The 23,266-nt window shown below is 52.0% G+C and overlaps 1 protein-coding gene across 4 annotated transcripts in view; it reads left to right on the top strand.

The window, feature by feature from the left end:
* Rasa3 (RAS p21 protein activator 3) overlaps nt 1-23,266 on the top strand; it is a 95,095-nt gene that overhangs the window by 16,487 nt on the left and 55,342 nt on the right. For 3 of the 4 annotated variants that reach the window (XM_077110686.1, XM_077110684.1, XM_077110685.1), the window contains exon 2: nt 13,841-13,958. The exons of the other annotated variant lie outside the window; for it this stretch is intronic. In XM_077110686.1, coding sequence (XP_076966801.1) covers nt 13,841-13,958 — 118 coding nt within the window. The remainder of the gene's footprint in view (nt 1-13,840; nt 13,959-23,266) is intronic. 4 annotated transcript variants of the gene reach the window in all.

The following is a 23,266-nucleotide window of genomic DNA, read 5'->3' as shown; positions in this document are numbered from 1 at the left end:
GGGCCCTTCCTACGTATGCATACAGTGGAGAGTTACCTGGCTACAGCTGGTATTTGTAATCAAAATGTCTTAAAGAGAGGAAAGGTAGTTTCTTCATAAGACTTAATTTCAAACACACACAGAGGTCCTGGACGCTGTGGAGCAGCCCTGGGTGCCACCAGGGTCGGGCTGGGACTCTGGGAGCCTGTGGGGAGGTGGCTGTGGCCATCCCTTGGGCTTGCACACAGCTGGGAGGCCACAGCCTGTGCCCTTATTTCCAAGTGAGCTTCTGTCAACAGAGGCTGGGCACTCTGCCTGGTGCTGTCTCCCTGTCTCTCTCTCTCTGTCTCTGGCTCTTTCTGTGTGTCTCTGGCTCCCTATTTCTCTATCTCTCTTGTCTCTCTGTCTCTGTCTCTTCTCATGGATGCTTGGGTTTCGGAAGGTCTTCCTGACCTGCTTCCTCTGAGCCACACTTGGCAGAGTAAACAGGGGCCTGTCTACAGTTGACAGACGAAAACCCCAATTCTGGCTCCTCCCAACTTGGTGGAAGCCACTGAGTCATGCCCAGGAGATTGAGGGTGCCCTGGGGTGCTCATGGAGGCCTGGAGGAGAGAAGGGGCTCGGCACAGGAGGAGGGGCCCTCTTCTTCCTTGCACAAGATGGTCTACATGGGAGATCAAATCAGTTGAGAGTCCCGCAGCTTCTTTGATCAGCTTTTTCACTTTCTTCCTTATTCCAATGAATTCTGACACCCTGTGTTATGTGTACCCTCTGGTCTCTGTCCCCAGTGGCCTATGGCCCTTCCAGTGCAGATAGTTAGGTCAGACCAATATGGATGCTGAAAATAAGTTTGGGCCAGGCATGGTGGTGCACACCTGCCATCCCAGGGTGATATCTCAGATCAGGAGGCTGAGGCAGGAGAAGCCTAAGTTTGAGGCCAGCCTGCACAATTTAGTGAGGCCCTAAGCAACTTAGCAAGACAAAATAAAAAATAAAAAGGGCTGGGGATGTGGCTAGGTGGTTAAGCGCCCCTGGGTTCAATCCCTAGTACTTGAATAAACAAATAAATGAACTTGGACTCAAAAAGCTTTTGAGTTTCAAATAAACCCCCGACTGTTTGAGTGTGAGTATCAGGGGGAACCTGAGCTCACGTGGAAGTGCAGAGGGGGCTCAGTGGAGGCTGTGGTGGAGGCAGCAGGGGGCTCCACTGTGGCTGCCACTAGCAGAGCTGGAGTTGGGAGTGGCCTCTGTCCCTTCTCCTGTGCAGCAGGGACGGAGATGATGCTAGGGGACGACCGTGAAGTTGCTGAGAGCTGTGGTGCCGACCAGAAGAATCAGGAGGCAGAGACCCGTGTCCTGGTGGTTCCTGAGAGGGGCAGGCGTGGGTTGTAGAGCTGGCTCTTGGCCTTGGCAGAGAGCTTCTTCATGCATTTTGGGCTCCTGCCCAGAAGTAGCAACACAGCTCCTGGTAAGTAAGTAGAGCCTCTCAGGAGGGGAATGGCATGTCTCCACCCCAGCCTCACCTCGAGGCCTTGCCCCGGGCTGCAGGTCAGGCCCAGGGCCACCGCCTCCTCTCCCAAAGAAGGAACCCGCTCTCCTCTGGGCCAGGCTGTGAGTTTAGAGGAAGGAAGCCGGGCTCACACATGTGCCTGTACGCTGCTGGTGGAAATGGGGGTAGTTGCTCAAGTGTGTGAACCTGAGTCCCTGGAAGACACAGCTCCTGGGCACACGCAGGAGCACTGGGAGTGCACTCAGGGATGACATCTGTGGCCACGTACAAAGCACCATACAGCAGCTGAGAGGTGGGACACTCAGGGGCCATCAGCCTGCCACAGGTGGGCTCTGCACAGTTGTCCAGCCGTGAGACGGAATGGGCTCTGCAGCCATGATGTGCCAAGAGCAGCTCTTCAGTAAAACAATCTGGCCAGAGACCACTAGTGTGGCTCATCCAGAGATGGTGGGCTGGGCCTGTGGTGCGGGCACTGGGCAGCGTCTGGCCGGAGTCTTCATGGGTAGAGAGTGTTCTCCCATAGGCGTAGCTGCCCAGCTCCAGGGATTTGCTGTGCACAGCACTATGAGGTCATCCCTTCCTGTGAAGCTGCCTGAGAGAGAGCCATGGAGGTGGTGTGCCAAGAGCAGCAGGTGTGAGGGGACTGCTTGTCTGGGGTCCACTCAGCCTGGCCCAGGCTTCTGTCCTTCTGATGGGGGGAGCAAAACTGGGGTGTTCCCATACTGGACTGCAAAGCAGAGGCAAGCTCAGGAGGGAGGTCTGAGCAGAGGGCAAGGAGATGGACAGCCAGGGCTGAGGCCATCTTAGCAGAGCACTGGCCATGGACTCCGGACTGCTGGTGTCTTCAGGAGCCCAGCTGTGAGACAGCCAGGAGCAAAATGCTCCTCAGAATCTCTTCTAAACACCTCAGGATCAGCCTGAGCCAGAAAGAGCAACAGAAGGTTGCACTCCTTGGCTTGTGCCCCTCTGCCACACATCATATCTCCGGGCATTCCTGTAGTATGCTGCTTCTATCCACATGCAGCAGGAGCACTCTGCTCTCTTGGCAAAGGCCCATGGGGGACCACATAACCCATCACCCCCCTCCCCCCTGGCCCAGGCCCCAGCAGTGGAGGAGAACTTCTCTCCTGGAGAACTGATGCGCTTCATTTTTAAATAGGCCACAACAACTGTGCATTCCACCATATTTCCATTTTCATCTCAGCTACTGGGGAGCTCAGCTCTGTTGAGTGCTGATTCATGTGCTGTAGGGTTAGTAAATGTCCTTTGGCTTCCTCTTACCAGTTGGAATTTTGATTTCCATTCTAGTGGCCATGCTTTGTACTCACCTCTCATCTTGTACTGTTCATCCTGTCCTTCATGGGATTCGAGGGAGCTGGAGGTTACACATCTCCTATGCAGGAGCCGGTGGCGCCAGGTCTGTGACAGTGATTGACGGTGTACTTGGTTAGAGATGTGGCTTAGAAATCCCATCAAGTGGATCTGCAGACTATCATGCTAAGTGAAACAATCTATCCCAAAGAACCAAAGGATGAATTCTCTTTCTGATATGCGGATGCTGACTCACAGTAGGCTGTGGGGAGGGAGGTGTGGAAGTTCACCTGTTTGGAAAGGAGAATGGGGTGGGAAAGACAGTAGAATGAATCAGACATCACTCTCCTATGTTCATGTATGAACCTACGACCAGTAAACTCCGCATCATGTACAACCTCAAGAATGGGAATTGTACCCCATGTACATATGATACATCAAAATCCACTCTGCTGTCACATGTAGCTAAAAAGAACAAAACAATCAGGGAGAGTTCCAGAGGCAGAGCCTGCCTGGAGTTCCATGGGAGAGCCACCCTGCGCCCCTGCAGACAGCCACCCCGCGCTGGGTTCCTATTCACCAAAGTGAGGCTCCACCGCCCACGTCAGGAAACAATCAGGCTTGAGGCTGCCGCCACCATGAAACTGAGTTATTGCTGCTTTTATCGAGAGACAACAATAAGGGCCTGGTAAGACGTCACCAAGGTCCTTGTGGCCTGGCTGCACCAGAGGTTTCTCTACTAGGGGTGCTATCAGTTATCCTGTTGCTGAGGTGACAAGGAGTTTTGCATGGAGTTGCCAATCTCTTGTTTCATCTACTAACAGCCACTTCCTATGATCCCCCTCTCCCTAGTCATATAACCTAATACCTCCATATTCCACATCCTACCTCATCAACATCTCCACCAAACCTCCAGTCCCTGCTTCCACCATCAGAAACTGTAAACCATTATGCAAACCTGTTGACTACATGGTAGAAAATAATCAAATTCATCATTTCTGTTTATACTGACAAAACTTGTAAAGGTCAAAAATAGAAGCTAACTAACTGATCTATGGCTGCATGTTGGGTCATCCCTTCCTGTGTTGAGTGCTGTAATATTGGTCTCTCCCTTAAAAGTGAGGTATTGGTAACCTATAGGGACACTATAAGACAACAGGGAAGAAGCTGTAATACCTCAGATCTACACTGCAAGAGAGGAAGACACATAGACATCATGAAAAAACAAGGGAGGAAAGTGTCCCCAACAAACCAAGACACTATAACAATAGACTCCATAGATAGTGCGGTAGGTGAAATGTCAGAGAAGGATTTTCAGAATTTACATAATTAAAATGATTTGGGAATTAAAGAATGACCTAAGAGAGCAGATACAGGCAAAAATCAATCACACCAACAAAGAGATAAGAGAGCAAATGCAAGTTGCAAGAGATTACTTCAAGAAAGAGATAGAGATACTGAAAAAACCCAAACAGAAATCCTCAAAATGAAAGAAACAGTAAGCCAATTAAAAAACTCAATAGATAGCATCACCACAGACTAGATCACTTGGAAGACAGAACTTCAAATAATGAAGTCAAAATATACAATCTTGAAAATAAAGTTGACCTCACAATGAAGATGGTAAGAAACCATAAACAGAACATCCAAGAATTATGGGACACCATCAAAAGACCAAATTTAAGATTTATTGGAATAGAGGAAGGTTCAGAGATTCAAACCAAAGGAATGCACAATCTTTTCAATGAAATAATATCAGAAAATTTCCCAAACATGAATAATGAATTGGAAGATCAAATACAAGAGGCCTAAAGGACACCAAATGTACAAAGTTACAACAGATTTACACCAAGGCACATGGTAATGAAAATGCCTGACATACAGAATAAGGATAGAATTTTAAAGGCTGCAAGAGAGAAAAATCACATTACCTATAAGGGAAGACCAATTCAGATCTCAGCAGATTTTTCAACCCAGGCTCTCAAAGCCAGGAGATCCTGGAACCACATATACCAAGCTCTAAAAGATAATGGATGCCAGCCATGAATCTTATATCCAACAAAATTAAGTTTCAAATTTGATGATGAAATAAAAACCTTCCATGATAAACAAAAGCTAAAAGAATTTACAGCAAGAAACTCTGCACTTCAGAACATTCTTGGCAAAATATTCCAGGAGGAGGAAATGAAAAACAGTAACGAAAATCTGCAAAGGAAAGAACTACAGTAAAGGAAAAACCAACCAAAGGAGAAACCAAGTCAAGCTAAATACCAAAAATAAACAAAATGACTGGTAATACAAATCATGTCTCAATAATAAGCCTAAATTTTAATGGCCTAAACTCAACAATCAAAAGACATAGGCCGGTAGATTGGATTTTTTTTTAAAAAAAGGCCCAATAATATGCTGCCTTCAAGAGACTCATCTCATAGGAAAAGATGCCACAGACTGAAGGTGAAAGGTTGGGATAAAATATACCATTCACACGGCCTACCTAAGCAAGCAGAGGTTTCCATCCTCATACAAATAAAGTTAATCAACAGGGATAAAGATGGACATTTCATATTGCTTGTTAGAATCATTCATCAACAAGACATAACAACAAGACATATATGCCCCAAACAATGGAGCATCTACATTCATCAATCAAACTCTTCTCAAGTTCAAGAGTCAAATAGATCACAACACAATAATTCTGGGTGACTTTAACACACCTCTTTCACCTCTTTAACACACCTCTTGATAGATCTATCAAACAAAAGCAAAACAAAGGAACTATAGAACTCTATAATACAATTAAAAACTTAGACATAACTGACATATAGAGAGTATATTATCCATCAACAAGCAAGTACACTTTCTTCTCAGCAGCACGTGGTTCCTTCTCTAAAATACACCATGTTGTGCCACAAAGCAAATAGTACTAAACACAAAAAAGTAGAGATACTACCCTTCATTCTATCAGACCATGATGGAATGAAATTAGAAACCAAGGATAAAATAAAAACTAAAAGCTACTCCAACACCTGGAGATTAAATAATATGCTATCAAATGAACACTGGATTGCAAAAGACTTCAAGGGGAGATTAAAAGAGGTAAATGAGAACACCAATACCACCAAATCTCTGGGACTCTGTGAAGGCAGTGCTAAGAGGAAAGTGCACTGCATGGAGTTCATTCCTTCAAAGAAGAAAAAGTCAACAAATGAATGACCTAACATAACACCTCAGACCCCTAGAGGGAGAAGAACAAATCAACCCCCAAAGCAGTAGGAAACAGGAAATAATTAAAATCAGAGCTGAAATCAATGCGATTGAAACAAAAGAAAAATGGAAAAAATTGACAAAACAAAAAGTTGTTTCTTTGAAAAATAAATAAAATTGATAAACCATTAGTCATGCTAATGAAGAGAAGGAGAGAGAAACTCAAATTACTAACATCCATGATGAAAAAGGAAATATTACAATGGACCCTACAGAAATACAGAAAATAATTAGAAATTATTTTGAAAATTTGTACTCCAATAAAATAGAAAAACATCGAAGGCATCGACAAATTTCCAGAGGCACATGATATGCCTAAACTAAATCAAGATGATATACACAGTTTAAACAGATCAATTTCAAGCAAGGAAATAGAGGACACCATTAGAAGCCTATCAACCAGGACTGGATGGATACATGACTGACTTCTATAAGACCTTTAAAGAAGAACTAACACCAATACTTCTCAAACTATTTCATGAAATGAAAAAGAGGGAACACTTCCAAACAATTCTATGAGGCCAATATCACCCTGGTTTCAAAACCAGACAAAGACACATCAAAGAAAGAAAACTTCAGACTAATATCTCTAATGAATATAGATGCAAAATTTCTCAATAAGATTCTGGCAAATCAAATACAAAAACAAATCAAAAAGACAGTGCATCATGATCAAGTAGGGTTTATCCCAGGGACGCAAGGTTAGTTCAACATATGGAAATCAATAAATGTAATTCATCACATCAATAGACTCAAAGATAAAAATCCTATGATCATCTCAATAGATGCTGAGAAAGCATTTGATAAAATACAGCACCCCTTCATGTTCAAAACACTAGAAAAACTAGGTATAACAGGAACACACCTCAACTTTGTAAAGGCGATCTATGCTAAGCCCCAGGCCAACATCATTCTAAATGGAGAAAAAATGAAACATTCCCTCTAAACTGGAACAGGTGGATCCAGGACCTAGGGATGCCCTCTGTCTCCACTTCTATTTAACATAGTTCTTGAAACTCTAGCCAGAGCAATCAGACAGATGAAAGAAATTAAAGGGATATGGATAGGAAAAGAAGAACTCAAATTATCACTATTTGCAGATGATATTATTCTATACCTAAAAGATCCAAAATATTCCATGAGAAATCTCCTAGAACTAATAAATGAATTCATCGGAGCAGCTGGATATATATTCAATACCCATAAATCAAAGGCATTTCTGTACATCAGTGACAAATCCGCTGAAAGTGAAACTAGGAAAACCACCCCATTTACAATAAATACTTGGGAATAAATTTAATGAAAGAGGTGAAAGACCTCTACAATGAAAACTACAACATGCTAAAGAAAGAAATCAAAGAAGACCTTAGAAGATGGAAAGATCTACCTTGTTCTTGGATATGCAGAATTAATATTATCAAAATGACCACACTACCAAAAACACTATACAGATTCAATGCAATCCCAATCGAAATCCTAATGGCATTCCTTATAGAAATAGAAAAAGCAATCATGAAATTCATCTGTAAAAATAAGAGACCCAGAATAGCCAAAGCAATCCTTAGCAAGAAGAGTAAAGCTGGTAGCATCACTATGCCAGACCTTAAACTATACTACAGAGCCATAGTAACAAAAACAGCATGTTATTGGCATCAAAATAGACCTGTAGACCAATGGTACAGAATACAGGACACAGAGTCTAACCCACATAACTTTAATTATCTTATATTAGACAAAGGCACCAAAAACATACATTAGAGAAAAGATAGCCTATTTTTAAAAAATGCTGGGAAAACTGGAAATCCACATGTAACAAAATGAAATTAAACCTCTATCTCTCACCATGCACAAAACTCAAAGTGGATCCAGGACCTAGGAATTAAACCAGAGACCTTGCACCTAATAGAAGAAAAAGTAGGCCCAAATCTCCATCATGTTGGTACAGGCCCCACTTTCTTAATAAAACTCCTATAGTGCAAGAATCAAAGCCAAGAACCAACAAACAGGATGGATTCAAGCTAAAAAGCTTCTTCTCCAAAAAAGAAACGATCAGCGACGCGAATAGAGAGCCTAGAGAATAGGAGCAGATCTCTACCACAAGCAAATCAGAGAGAGCACTTATCTCTGGGATATATAAAGTATTCAAAAACCTTAACACACACACACACACACACACACACACACACACACACACACACAAATAACCCAATCAATAAATGGCCAAGGAACTGAACAGGCACTTCTTGGAAGAAGATATACAATCAATCAACAAACATATGAAAAAAAATGTTCAACTTCTCTAGCAATTAGAGAAATGCAAATCAAAACTCCTCTAAGATTTCATCTCACTCCAGTCAGAATGGTAGCTATCAAGAATACAAACAACAATAAGTAGTTGGCAAGGATGTGGGGAAAGAGCAATTCATACACTGCTAGTGGGACCGCAAATTGGTGCAGCCAACCTGGAAAGCAGTATGGAGATTCCTTGGAAAACTTGGAATGGAACTACCATTTGACCCAACTATTCCACTCCTCGGTTTATACCCAAAGGTGTAAAAACAGCATACTACAGGGACATAACCATATTAATGTTTATAGCAGCACAGTTCACAATAGCTACATTATGGAACCAACCTAGATGCCCTTCAGTAGGTGAATGAATAGGGAAACTTTGGTATATATACAAAATTGAACATTACTTATCATTAAAAGAGAATAAAATGATGGCATTTGTAGGCAAATGGATAAAGTTGGAGAATATAATGATATGTGAAGCAAGTCAATCCCAAAAAACCAAAGGCCGAATATTTTCTTTGATATGAGGATCTTGACTCATAATGAGAATTGGGGGGGAGTATGGGAGGACTGGAGGAACTTTAGATAGGGCCAAGTGGAGGGAGGGGAAGGAGGAGGCATGAGGGCAGGAAAGACAGGGGAATGAATCAGACGTCACCACCTAAGTACATGTATAAGACACAAGTGGTGTGAAGATGCTTTGTGTACAATCAGTGTCTGTATGCGAAATATGAAATGGATTGCATTCTGCCATCATGTATAACAAATTAGAATGAATTTTTAAAACTAGGAAAGAAAGAGAAGAAAGCAATTCTGTCTGGCCTGCTGGTGGAGTTCTGTTCAGTTCGGCACCAAGGGCTGCAGGGCAAGGTGGGCGTGGGCGCTGCAGCTGCAGGGGTTTGGGGCACAGCGCCATTCTTCTTGAGAACGTGGCTGCTGCAATGTCTTGCCAGTGTCGGAGCCTAGGACACATGTGCTCAGGTTGGGTGGCTGCAGGCTTGCCCAAGGCCGGAGCGGTGGGTGCTGTTGGTGGGTCCGTGAGGGAGGCTGGCCTCCAGGGGGCCAGGGCTCTGGGCACAGAACTGTTCATGCACTGTGTCAAGAGTGGTCAATCACTGTTGAGTAAAGAGCACCATGTGCTAAGTGGGTGAGAACAGAGCTGGCGGTCCTGGTGCTGGGAATTGGGTTGTGCTGCTTCACGGTCTACGTCTGTGTGATCATTCTTCTTTGACTTCTGTTGTTCACTGATAGTGGAGAGGGCTGGTGAGCAGGTATGGGCGTCCACAGCGTGGGGTGGGGCTGCAGGGATGCCGCCGGCAGCTCTGGGGATGAGCCCGAGTTGCGTTCCTTCACCTGTGTGTGCACTCCCTAGCAGTTCAGCATCTGCTGGGTGCCAGGGCGGCTCCCTCCTTCTGTGGGCAGCTGTGTGCCTAGAGGGAGGAACAACATGCTCTTCCTCTGAGCAGACAGAGGAGGCCATGATGCATGGTCAGGAGGGAAGGCTTGGCCTTGGGCGTGCAGCCAGGGCTCAGCTCCCGGGAGCTGGCTGCACTCCTCCACGGCTCCTCTTGGATGACTCACTGCTCCTGGGTCTGCTCTGCTGGGCCAGGTGGAGCCCCCAGCAGTGGGGAACCTGCCAGGGGACACCGCCTGGAGTGGGCATGGCAGCTGCTGTGGTCCTCCTGGTCCGAGGGGCCTGCTTGACCTGGCTCCAGCTGACCAGTTACTCTCTGGTGTTGCTGTTACCGTAGCAACCAGTATGCTTCTGGCTGGTCCAGACTCAATGCCAGTTGGTGCCTGTCTCACAAGCTGTTCAGAGGACGCACCCTGCTTTCTCCGCCACGGGCACCTTGCCGGAAAGTGTCACTCCCGCTGCTGGTGTCTGGAGGTTCTTTGCATAATAAACAGGAAAAAAATCTCAACTCTGTATTTTCCACTGAAGACCATTTCCCACAGGACTTCCAAAGTTTTCCCCTGAGAAACATAGGAACTTACAGCATCCACACTCATTGCAACAACAAGACACAAACCAACCAAAACAAAAAGCCCAGAAAACCCAAAACGGAAAGCAAGTGAGAACGCAAAGGTGCCAGAACCCACTTCGAAGGCTGGGGCTGAAGGTCAGCAGAGTGGCGCTAGCTTCGGGTTCAGATTTCTGGACTTTGTGAGAGCCATCAGTCCCCATCCAGAGCTGGGAGGTCACAGGGCTGCCTGGACATCAGCAGTCTCCCCATCTCCCCTCCCATTCTTGGCCTGCTTCTCGTCCTGGCCTGTGATTCCACCAGCATGTGATGCGTGTGGGGCTCCTGCCAAAGGTGCTGCAGAAGGTCTGCCTCTGACCTATTGGAGCTCGCGGGTTTCTTCAGCCCTCACCAGACCGTGTCTTCATGACCCCCCCAACAAGAGGCCGTCAGGAGAGCCGCTAGGGCAGCCCCCACAGGCAGCAGCTCCAAGAGGCCTTCTTTGGGTTCTCCCTGCACAGCTGATAGCCATCGATTGTTCCTCTATGATTCCCAAATAGGAATCCCAAGGCCCTTTGGTCTAGATGCGTCTTGGAGCAGAGGGGCAGAGCTGAGTTCTGCTTTCACGGGAGGAGCCTGAGGTCCCAGATACAGACGGCATGGCAAAGGTCACAGGAGGGGGAGACCCCAGGCAGCTCTTGAGGTCACAGCTGGTGGAGTCACACACACCCCCCAAAGCATGTCAGGGCATTGCAGATAGGGTTCATTGACACCGAAAACCTCACCCAGTTAGACTTCTGTGAACTCGCACCTTCACTCAGCATCCAGGCTGCATCAATGAAAAGCTAAAAGAAGCAACAAGTTGCATCTGTCCTGCCTTTGGGCTCCACTTTCAAGTTGGCACTTGTCCAGTGAGCAGGCCTCCTGTCCCCTCCCCTGGTGGCAGCACCGGGCCTTGGCGTGCAGAGGCCAGTGGAGCTGCAGTCCCATGCCACAGTGTGCGAGGCGACTACTGGCCCTGGTGTGTTGCTCTCCACGCTGAAGACGGGGTGCTGAGGGGCTTCTGTCTGGATTGGTTTGGTTCATTTTGTTTTCAGGGTCGACAGGAGACAACTCCCTGGTCCCTGAGCAGTGCTGGCAGGCATCACTGTGTGCCCCACTGGCCCTGGCCAGGGGGTGTCCAGCATCTGTCTTTCCCAACCTGCGCCTGATGCAAGTGGAGCCCAGTGCCAGGTGCTGCTAGTGTCGGAGTGGCTCAGAGGCAGACGTGGCCCTTGGAGGTGAGCCCAGGTCCTAGATGGTCCTTCCAGCGCGCTCAGCGTCAGACCTGCTGTTTGGGCCTGCAAACCCCTGAGGCAGAGCCAGGGCAGGAGCCTTCTGCAGGGCCACAGGGCACTGATGCCCTGAGGCACCATCTGTTTTCTCCAAACATGTTCAGATGTTTCTGGGAGCTGCTCTGAACAGGAAGGACTAGTGGAGGGTGCACAGGGACCCATACAATGCATGTTGCTGAGGATGTGGGGAAAGGCACACTCATACATCGCTGCTGGAATTGCAAATTGGTGTAACCACTCTGGAAAGCAGTATGGAGATGCCTCAGAAAACTAGGATAGGAACCACCATTTGACCCAGCCATCCCACTCCTCGGTCTATACCAAAGGACTTAAAACCAGCATACCACAGTGATGCAGCCAAATCAATGTTTATAACAGCTCAATTCACAATAGCCATTGCTCCTGCTACACATTTTTCCTAATTGGTAAATCGCTCTGTGCTTTAAACATCTGAGACCTAGTTTAATCTTGTTATGTAAAAGTCCTCCTTGATTATTGCTCCAGCTTTGACCTAACACTATGAAATCCAATTCCAAATAAGAAGTCACTGGCAGATGAATGGATCAGCAAGATGTGGTCTAGAAACACAGGGAACATCCCTCAGCTCTTAAAGAAAGAAATCTTGTCGCACAGTGTCAGCCGGCTCTCTGTCCCAATAGCAACACATCAGAGATAGTTAAAATGATGAGAGGAAAAGATCCTTCTGGCTCATGGTTTTGGAGGGTCCAGTCCAAGATCCATACTCTGGAAAGCAGTATGAGATGCCTCGGAAAACTAGGGTAGGCCCGTTCCTGTGGGCTTGGTGGGTGGCTGAGTGACAGTAGCTGAGCACCTGCTGGGACAAACCACTCTCCTGGGCCTGGATGCGCAGGCAGGAAACAGATAGAGAGCAGAATGGAGGGCGAGCGGCAGGGGAGGCAGGAGCTGGGGAACAGACAGGGCCTCAGTGTGGGAAGACGAAGGGTTCGGCAGGTGGGTGCCATGATGGCTGCATACTGTGTGAGTGTGAGGGCCACCCATGCACACTCTGGTGGCTAGGGGCCCTTGTTTTCTGTTCCCACGTGAAAAGTCTAACACCCGGGAAGCTGCTCTGTTTAGGCCGGTGTGAGCTCCTTGGCTCTGTGAAGCACATGGCATTCATGGCATGTTATGTTACTTGGTAGCTAGAAAACCAAAACTTATGAAAGAGTAAATGCTAAATGGCCAAAGGAACTGAAAAGGCACTTCACAAAAGAAATACGATCAGTCAACAAATATATGAAAAATGTTCAACATCTTTAGCGATTAGAGAAATGCAAATTAAAACTACACTGAAATGTCATCTCACTCTAGTCCGAATGGCAATTATCAAGGATACAAGTAACAATGCATGTTGCTGAGGATGTGGGGAAAGGCACACTCATACATCGCTGCTGGAATTGCAAATTGGTGTAACCACTCTGGAAAGCAGTATGGAGATGCCTCAGAAAACTAGGATAGGAACCACCATTTGACCCAGCCATCCCACTCCTCGGTCTATACCAAAGGACTTAAAACCAGCATACCACAGTGATGCAGCCAAATCAATGTTTATAACAGCTCAATTCACAATAGCCAAGCTGTGGAACCAACCTAAGTGTACTTCAACAGAAGAATGGATAAAGAAAATGTGGTACATATACACAATGGAATATTACTGAGCCTTAAAGAAGAATGAAACTATGGCATTTGCTGGTGAATGGATGGAACTGGATAATATCATGCTAAATAAAATAAGCCAGTCCCCAAAACCAAAGGTTATATGTTTTCTCTGATATGTGGATGCTAACCTACAACAAGGGTTATAGAAGTTCATTGGATTAGATGAAGGGAAGGGAGGGGGCAGGGGAATAGGAAGACAGTAGAATGAATCAGAAATAACTTTCCGATGCTCATATATGAATCCACGGCCGGTGTCACTCCATACCATGTACAACCACAGAACGGGGTCAAAATTGTAATGTGATGCACCCTATGTCCCTATGTGTATAATGTATCAAAGTACCCACCACTGCCAGGTAGACCTGAAACAGCCATGAGTGGAGGAGTGAGGATGCACAGAGGTCGAATCACACGCTCGAGTGAATCTGTTATTGGAAATGCACCTGTGATGGGAGGTGCTGAGCGCCTGCGAGCCAGTGACCATGCATGCCGTCTTCCCTCCTCAGGTGAAGCCAAGAACCTGCCTTCCTACCCTGGGCCCAGCAAGATGCGGGACTGCTACTGCACCGTGAACCTGGACCAGGAGGAGGTCTTCAGGACCAAGATCGTGGAAAAGTCACTCTGGTGAGTCACCGTTCCGTCACTTGTTAGCCTCCGGGTCCCCCCCGTGCAGTGCCTGCAGGCCTGTGGCACTGCCGTGTCCCGTGTTCTCGGCCTTAGGCCCAGATGTGAGGCTCTGTGGCAGGCGGCCACTTCCGAGCATCTCGCCTGGGCCCTGATGTCTGCTGGACGCTCCCACGGGCCACCACCCCTTCCCACCAACACCAGTTGCTCCTTTCAGTAGAGACCACTGCCAGGAAAGGGTCAAGGGGTTTCTGAGAGGGGAGAACATTCTAGAGGTCTTCTTTTCTACATCTCCTTTTGCATTTTCCTCAGGAGAGTGTGTCATAGGGGCACTGAGGGGACTCAGTGTGGAGAGTCCTAGAAAGCATCTGTCCATCGGTAGATGAAGGCCTGGTCTGAGCCTCCCTGGTTGGCTCTGCAGCTTGTGATGGGGCTGTGGGGACTGGTCAGGATGGCACGTCTGGGGCCCGGGGGCCAGCCCGTCTTCTGAAGAGGCCTGTGCCTGGTGGCGGGAGCAGGTGGGGACACAAAGTGGCAACAGGGAGGCCAGCATGGCTGTGCAGAAGCTCAGAGCCCCAGCAGGAGGCCTGGGCGACCTGTCTGTCCTCAGTGTCAGCGGAGTGGGCCGCCGTCTGGTGGCGGGCAGCCTGCCAAGCAGGTGCTCTGATGGAGGGAGCCGCCTGGACCCGAGGAGCCGTCTGGAACCAGTGACTCCTCCTCAGCCCGAGTTCAAGGCTGGGGCCTCAAAACAGCTGTTTTCCTTCTGAGAACGTTTTAGCAGCTGAACGTTGCCTTGCTGTTGACTCCCAAGTGGCAGCACCCTTCTCGTGGGCTGCAGGCTGTCCAGTGCTGGGCCGCGGCCGAGGCCTGGCCCCAGGCTGCTCATCACCCTGGCCCCTCCATCTGTGTATGCCCAGCCCCCTTCCATCGTTCTGACTGGACCCTTAGGGCTGGGGGGGTCTGGAGTCAGTCCAGGGAGAGCCTGGGTCAGCGGGAAGTGGCTGAGCCTCTGGTCAGAGAGGCAGGAGGCCATGAGCCCTGCCCTGAGTTGCAGCAGGTCCCTGCTGCCCGCACCTGGTGTGCCAGAGGCCCGAGCAGGGTGCACCTGGGACTTGCCTGGGTCCTGGCAAGGCTGGCTCCTCTCCAGACTGCTGACTGGGGTAGGTGGGACTCATCTCCGACGTCTCCATTGGGGTCTACTCTCAGGTGAGGTGGAGAGGCAGGGCCCACTGTCTTCCAACATTTCACAGAAATCATGGTTTCTGGCTTGGGGGCCCCAGAATCTGCCTTTGGCACAGGAAAGGAGGCGTGCCCGCAGCCAGGAGCAAGCAGTCCGCAGGCAGAGCTCCTAGCAGGCAGTCCACCTTCCACTTCTTCACTTTTGGCAAGTGCTTCACGGAGCTCAGACAGACAGGCACAGGGGCCTAGGCCCCAGGCACAGAGAGGGGTCAGCAGAACAGCCTTGCCCCACCAGCCGGGCATTTGCTCCTCACGAGTTTGCAGCCTGGGAGGGCTGTGGTTCTGCAGCCCCACTCCACATGGGCCCTGGCCAGAAGCCGGTCAGTGTCTCCTGTGGTTGAGCACCTCAGCCCCCTGTTTCCATCAAACAGTAAGTCCCAAAGAACAGGATTGGAAGGGAAAGAGCGCAGGTGTGCAGAGCCTTGAATCTACCTGCAGAAGAAGCTCATGGCCCTTGGCGTCTGCAGCACAGAGGTCCAGTGACCCAGCTTGACATGTGGAAGCAGAAGCAGGACTCCAGGTTGAGCAGGTCAAGGCCGATTTGAAGAGTAGAGCTCCTAGAAGTGAAGGATAGCATCTAGCTCCTTTGGTGTGCAGCTGATCACAGGAGGCCAAGGGAGATGGGAGGTCATTTGGAACCTTGCTCAGAATCAGCAGGAGGCCCAGGGACGTGGAAGGTGGAGGCCAGGGCGGGGGCAGCCCCCTGGTCTGGGCATCCCAGGAAGAGCATACTAGGGCTAGCTCAGGGTCCCTGTGGCCTCAGCTTGGGGACAGGGCCCAGAGGCAGTGGGTCTCTGTGGAGGTGTCTTCTGGACTTGAGGTGAGAGGAGGATGCCAGACCTGTGGGTGGCTGAGGAGCAGAGCTGAGGGCCTGGCCCTTGAAGGGACAGGACACCTCACTCCTCCAGCACAAGGCTCAGGAAGCCAGGGCTGCCCCTCCTTGTGCCCACAAGCTCTCCCAGGTCGCCTTCCTTTAAGAGCCGTGCTCCGGATACCCCTGTGGCAGAGCCACTGTAGGAAGCCAAGGGGCCACACTGTGCATCTGACCTGGCCAAGGAGCCACACTGTGCATCTGACCTGGCGAGAGTAGCTTGTTCTGTGCCAGAGAGCAGAGCCCAGGCCTTCTACAAAGATGTGCCACAGACTCTCTCCACAGGCAGGGAGAAGGGCAGCCCCTGCCCTCTTCCTCACTCACAAAACCTGCTTTCGGGGTCCACGTGCGCCAGGCCTTCCCCGTGGGATGGGCTGGCTGGTGCTGCCCGGGTGCATGGCCCTGTCAGTGGCTACCATGCGGTCTAGGAAGCGTCCTCTTCTCCTTTTCCAGTGCGGGCCAGAGGCTGCCAGCTGCCCCCTCAAAGTCTGAGCTAAGAACTGCTGGAGCAGATCCCCCAGGAGGACCAGCCCCTCTCCCCTGCCTTGTCCTGTCTCCAGGAAAGTGACTTTGGGAGGTTTGTGTGCCACTAAAAGACCTTCTCCTGCTGTAGAATGTGACCTTGGCCACATTGCAAAGCTGGGTGCCCAGCCCTCCTAGGCAGCCTGTCACCATCCCCTCATACACCAGTGACTCTGTGACATGAACGGGAGTCTGCTGAAAGCTCATAGGGCCCCAGGGGGACACCTGGCTTCCGCCCCAGGGTGCTGCCCCCCAGGGCCTAGAGGGACAGCTGAAGGGCAGAGCAAGTCACACAAGCAAGTGAGCATCCACTGCACGTTCCTCAGTCCTTGCAGGAACGTTCCACGAGTGTCTGCCTCTCGGTCTCCCCGTGTCCGGGTCAGGATGGGGATGCGGTTTGTACTCGGGGCTCGTTGTCCTGTTGGCGCTGATGCTGCTGCCTCTCCACAGTGTTCTGTGGCCCCGCAGAGCCGTCTGGGGCTGTGCAGAGACCCTGGCTCCCTGGGCTCTGCACCTGCTTCCTTCATGGTCATGTCTGGAGTGGCCGGCACCAGTGCCTCCTCCCAGGCTGAGATTTCTCCAGAATTCATCTGGAGGTCTAGACACAAATGTCAGCCGGCAACTGTGCTCAGTAGTGGAGACCCGAGAAGTTTCCATTCTTTCTTTCCTATGTATATTCTACATCAAATTAGCAGTTAAGAAACAAAGTGGACAGCCCTGTAGTGCTAACGAAGTTGGGCTGGTTGGTGCCGGGTGTGTGGGTGGTCGGAACCCAAGCCTGCGGAGTCTGCAGGGAAGCGGTTCAAGTGTCCCTCAGCCCTGGGGTACACCTCTGGTGGGGTCCCAAGAGGGCACATTCTGCCCAGACCAGAACATGCCCTCACTTGGGAAATGTGCTTTGGTGTGGTGGGAAGATCTCTGCAGCTCCGAGTTTCAGGCAGGGCAGGGGTCATCTGGGTCAGAAGTTAAAGGGACAGTAGTCGGTGGTTTGGGAGACAGACCTCGACCTCCTGCAGTTTTAGTAAAAGCACACTGTTGACTTAAAAATGCCAACTTTGAAATTGCCGGATGCTCCAGGTCACGTTCTCTCTCCTGAGGTCGACTTTTCCCTAACTCCCCACATTAGTGTGCTTGAATTCCACGAGCAGGGAGTGCCTGCTGCCCAGGGGTCACCATGCTGTGTGGCCTGCAGGCCCCTCCTGGATGTGGCCTGGATGCTGCAGGTTCCCTTCCCTTGCAGGAGCCTCCATGGTCCCTCCAGCTCCGGGCTGCTCCCTAGCCATGTCTTCCCAAGGGCCCTGTGGGGATTCTGGAGTCCAGGGCATTGCCGTCGCATGTGGGGCCAGTGTCAGACTCTGGCTCCCCCAGAAATCCTTGCTTCAGCCACTTTGAGTGTCCTGCTGAAAGGATCCAGTTCAGTTTTAGTTGTGTCCTTAGCCAGGACTTCTGGGCACTGCTGCTACCAGTCCTGACACCTCAGCCTCCTGGGTCAGTGGCAGGTGCCTCTAGGACCTAGAGGTCAGGCAGGACAACCCCAGCCAGCAGCTGCTCGGGCTGCTGTGCCTGTGGCCACACTAGGCACAACCAGCCTGCTCTTCTCTAGTCTGGGGGTGGGTCTGACAGCCTGTGTGCACTTCAGGATCAACAGCCCCACCCACGTCTTGGACCACACCGTGGGGCCCTGCGGCTCCATGTGTGCTGCAGGTTCTGGTGAGCTCTGGCCCAGGTGGGAAACGCCCCGCCCCGCCCGGCCACTCAGCCAACTGGCCTCTTGCCCCCACCCCCGGCCCGGGAGAGGGCGACTCCCTTCCCCTCTCTTGCTCAGGTTTGTAGGCGGGACAGCGACCCCTGCAGTTCGTCACCTTCCTTTTGGAAGACTGAGAAACTTCCCTGGCTGGGGAGGCCCCCCTGAAGCAGCTGAGGACTGACAGGCAGTGAGTGGGGCTCAGGCTCGGCCCTGGCTGAGGATCGGAGCTCCTGACGGGTACAGGTGCCGTGCAGCCTGGGAGCTCAGCGGAGGGACTCGGAAGCAGACTTGCAGGACTGCTCAAGGCCCTCCTCCTGGTCCCTTGTGAACAGCCTCTCAGGACTCCTCTGTGCCAAGCACTTCCTTCCACCCCAGCCCATCTCTGGGGACGTTTGGATACAGCATCTGCTTTAGTGAGATTTAAGTTCAGCTTTCAGTTCATGGCTTAGCCACTGCGTGTTTCATTAGCCGGATGCCAAGCCCTTGAGAAATAGGCTGGTGTCCTCTTACTATCCCTACCCAGCTGCCTCCGGAGCCAGAGGGAATCCTCATGCCCACTGCCCTGGGCTGGGGGTCAAGCAGGGTCCAGTGGGGCCTGCCTGCAGCCCCCCAGACCCCGAAGCACAGAGACACTCAGGGACCCAGCCCTCCCCCTTGCGCCAAGCCCTCAGGCCCAGACGTTGGGAGATGAATGTGGAGCTTGCGGCAGAGCCAGACACTGGGGACTCAGAACTTGTTCTTTCTCATGACCAAGTGTCACTTGTCACGAGGCTCAGGCAGCCATGGTGGGGTGGGGCAACGGTGGCCTCGCACAGATGTCGGGAAATGACTCAAGGAGAAGTTGGTGGTTTCTCTGAGTCCCAGTGAGGCCCTGTGTGACCCTCCTGGCCAAGCCCTGCTGGGCTGGGGGGTAAGGGAGGAGGGAGTCGGCTCCCGGCAAGACCCCCCTGAGAGGCCCACTGCTTCCTGCAAGTGTCCCTTTCTCTGTGGAGGTTTGTTCACTTGGAACCGCGCCGGCTCCTTCGGCTCCTCCCTCTGACCTGGCAGCCGAGGGAACGCTGCTGCCCTGGTTGGTCACCTCACACAGCGCACCCAGGACAGGCCCCGGGTTCCAGTGGACGCTTCCTTTATTTGAAAAGAAGGCTCTGGAGCCCTAAGGCCGCAGGCCCAGCCTGTGGCTCCTTAATCATGCATTTGACTGGGTTGATCCGGAGGGACAAAGCCAGGCCTGTGCAGGAGACGCCCCGAGGCTGCCCTGTAACAGCACTGGGACCCTTGGGGGCTGTCAGAAAGGGTCCCTTGTCTCAGGGCGGCCTGGGGAGGACGAGGGTGGGGATGCCCTGTGCTCAGTCATTTCCTCTCTCTTTTTGAATACATGCTTTAAATTCTGCAGTGGGAAGAGACGGTCAGGGTTTCCCATGGAGGAGAGAATGGTGGAGCCTGTCACCTAGGCCCTGTCCCGGTCCTGGGCTGCGCAGCTGGGAGCCTGGTGTCCGCCAAGCCTGCAGAGTTGTGCTGTGGCTACTCGGACCCTCCCCACCATGGAGCAGGAGATGGAGCAGGAGGAGGCTGCTCGCAGGGCAGGCCGTGGCACATGTGTCCTCGCACCTATGACAACATTGTTGTTAACAAGTTTGTGGTGTTTTTAGTTAAAAAAAGAAATTCCTCATGCTGTGAATCGACACAAGCTGAACAGTTCCAGTGGGTTAATCTCCTGAGCGTGAGAAGGCCCAGTAGGAAGGGCCTGTAAAGAGGAAAGGAGATCTCACAGCGTGCCCCGGCTCTCAACTTCACCTTGGCTAAAACATTTCAAGATGAGTGGCTTTCCTTCTGTCCCTGCACCAGTTTAGCAAGGTCAAAGCAGGTCCACAAGACTCCATGTGGGCCCTAAGTGATGTGGCATCCCCAGGCCCCGGGACGGGGTGTCCGGCCACAGCTCCAGGCCCCCCAGTGGGACGAGCAGGCTGCCATTGATGCTCAAGGACCTCTCTGCCTGCTGCTCTGCTCCTGGCTGTGGCCAGCCTTGGGAGGCTGCGCCTTGTCCTTTCTGTGTTGCCCAGTGCGTCTCCCGCTCAGAGTCCCAGGGCAGGGCAGGACCTGGCAGCGTGAACAAGTTCAGGAGATCTGTCCCCACTTGGTCTTTGGCAGGGGCTTCTGGTGCTGTGCAATAGTGGAGGGCCAAGCCTGGGTGACCAGATAGGGCAGCTGCTCCGCCCCCAAGAGCTCCCACCTCCCGGGGGAGGGTGGTGTCCCGCAGCCCCAGCTGGAGAGATCAGCCACCTGCCCACCACCACCACTGGGTGGCGAGGAACGGAGGCTCGTGCTGAGTTTCCACCCTGAATCTCACTGCACTCACAGGAAGGCCTGGGTGGACAACTGCCTTCTGCATGGGCAGTTCAGGGACGTGTGGCCCCACTGCTTGCATTCCAGTAACCTGGGGGCTGGACGGGGCAGGAGGAACCTCCTGGTAACACAGGAGCTGGGACTCTGGCTCAGCAGGGCTTAAAGAAATTACTGGAAGGGTCTTGGTCTGCCTGCCCCTCCTGCCAATTTCCACAAAGCTTGGCTGGACATCATTCTGAAGGCAAAGGAGTCACTGGCCCACTGTGGGCAGAGTTGGGCACAGGCCACAGAGGGACAGCCCCTGGCTCAGGGCCTGCATGTGGATGGGACTTTCCACAAGCCCAGACATGGTCTCCATCTGTTCCGTCCAGCCTGGTGGCCACAGAGGAAGTCGATTCCAAGTGCTATGGACTCTGATCCTGTAGCCTCCACCATGGTGCTGGGTGGCTCTCAGTATGGTGCTGGGTAGCCCACAGCGTGGTGCTGTGTGGCCCACAGCGTGGTGCTGTGGTGGTCTGCAGTGTGGTGCTGTGTGGCTGACAGAGTGGTACTAGGTGGCCCACAGCGTGGTGTTGGTATGGCCCTCAGTGTGGTGCTGGGAGGCCCACAGTGTGGTGCTGGGCTGGTCTCCAGTCGGCTGCCTTGTCACCGTGTGAAACTCTGGAGTTGGACGTATTCATGAAGGAGGGAGGTTTCTTTGAGCTCAGGGTTTTGGAGGTCCAAGGCCTAGGGCTGTGTCTGGAGGCCAACAGAGGCAGAGCATGTGCCTGGCAGGAGACCAGAGCAAGTGTGTGTGTGTGTGCGTGTGTGTGTGGGTGCGTGTGTGTGTGCGTGCGTGCGTGTGCGTGTGTGTGCGTGTGTGCGTGTGTGTGTGTTTGTGTGTGTGTGCGTGTGCGTGTGTGTGCGTGTGTGTGTGCGTGTGTGTGTGCGTGTGTGTGCGTGCGTGTGTGTGCGTGCGCGTGTGTGTGCGTGTGCGTTGCGCGCGCGTGTTTGCGTGTGCGTGTGCGTGTGTGTGCGTGTGCGTGTGCGCGCGTGTGTGTGTGCGTGCGTGTGTGTGTGTGCGTTTGTGTGTGCGTGTGTGTGTGTGTGCGTGTGTGTGTGTGTGCGTGCGTGTGTCTTCAGGCTTTCCCTGCAGCCAGTACTCACTCCTGGGGGATCCACCCTGAACTTACCCAGTGTTTGTCTGAGACAGGACCTGGTAAGTCCCCACGCTGCCCTCTGATTTTCAGTCCCTCTGCCTCAGCCTCCTGAGTGGTGGTAGGATGGTACGAGCCGTCAGGCTCACGGCTCACCTTCCAGATCCTGCATTCCTTCCCAGGCCCCTCTGGACATCACAGGTGGGTCCATTTCCATCTCTGCACCCTTCAGTGGGGATTGAGCTCCAACACGTGGAGCCCTGGTGACACTTGGAATCATCCAAACCAGAGCTGCAAGTGGCCCGTGGCCACCTCACAGGAAGCCCCCATGGAGGGACAGCAGTGGGGTCAGTCCTGGGCAGACCCTGGCAGGAGCACAGGCATGCAGGGCGTGTCAATGCTCCTTGTGGGGCCCTCAGCGTCTCCTTGGACTGTGGATAGTAAGGAGCATTCCTACAGGGACAGCCAAGTCTGGCCTAGGCCCGGGTGTCTCAGCAAGGCCCACAGCAGCCCTGTGGGCAGCTGTTAGGGCTGCCTGCTTGAGTTGCCCTCCAGCCTAGCAGCCTCGCCCGCCAGGTCAGCCGGGGTGGCCACAGCTGTCCATATTCCAGCTGCTAAAGTGTGGATCTGGGGCATCTCCCAGAGGCCGTGTGCTAGGGGCTCGGTCCCAGGGTGGGGATCTGGGAGGGGTGGGAACTTTAGAAGGGCCCCTTTCTCCTCTCAGGGGATTGTCTCCGGTGTTTGTTAAACAAAGCTGACACACAGGGGCCCTGGGCCGTTACTACAGGGGCCTTGGACATGGCCTGCGTCACTTGGCTGAGAGGGGGCCTCACATCTGTCACTCTGGCTGGGGGTCGGGGCAGGCCCTCGTTCTCAGAGGCTCTGAGGGCCTGCCGAGAGCTAGCCAGCAGGGACAGAAAGACCAAGAGGGTGCTGAGGCTGGTGCTTAGTCCTTCTAGTCACTCGGGCACTGGTGCCCCTGCAAGCTCCTCCTGCGGCTGGCCAAGGCCCGCAGAGCTGTGGTCTTCTGGTTTGGGCCTGAGTCCTAGACGTGCCTGACTCTGGGGTCACTCCTCATCTCCGGTGAGGCCTGTGTGTCTGGCTGCAGCAGCCACCTGCCCACACAGCCCCCAGGTTCCTGGTCATACGTGCTGCCATCAGCCAGCATCTCCCAGCCCAGAAGCACAGGAGGTCTGTTCAGGGAGAAAGCCCTGGCCCTCTGTCCCTCCATTAGAGGCCCTCCTCCTCTGAGGGCCGCTACAGCTGTGGGCGACTCAGGTTTGGGCTGCAGTCCTGCGGCTGCAGGGCCTCCCCTGTGGGAAGTGAGAGCACCGCTCAGTGCACCCAGGACTGTGCACTGGACTCTGAGACAAGCACTGGCACCGCGTCCCTTCATGGGGAGTGAGAGCTGCACCTCAGCGGCACGCGCAGCTCCCTGGCTCTGTGGAGC

Source organism: Callospermophilus lateralis, chromosome 12 (assembly GCF_048772815.1).
Source record: "Callospermophilus lateralis isolate mCalLat2 chromosome 12, mCalLat2.hap1, whole genome shotgun sequence".
In the NCBI taxonomy this organism is placed as follows: Eukaryota; Metazoa; Chordata; class Mammalia; order Rodentia; family Sciuridae; genus Callospermophilus; species Callospermophilus lateralis.
The sequence above is the reverse complement of the archived record's forward strand: the minus strand, read 5'-3'. Positions and strand labels throughout refer to the sequence as shown.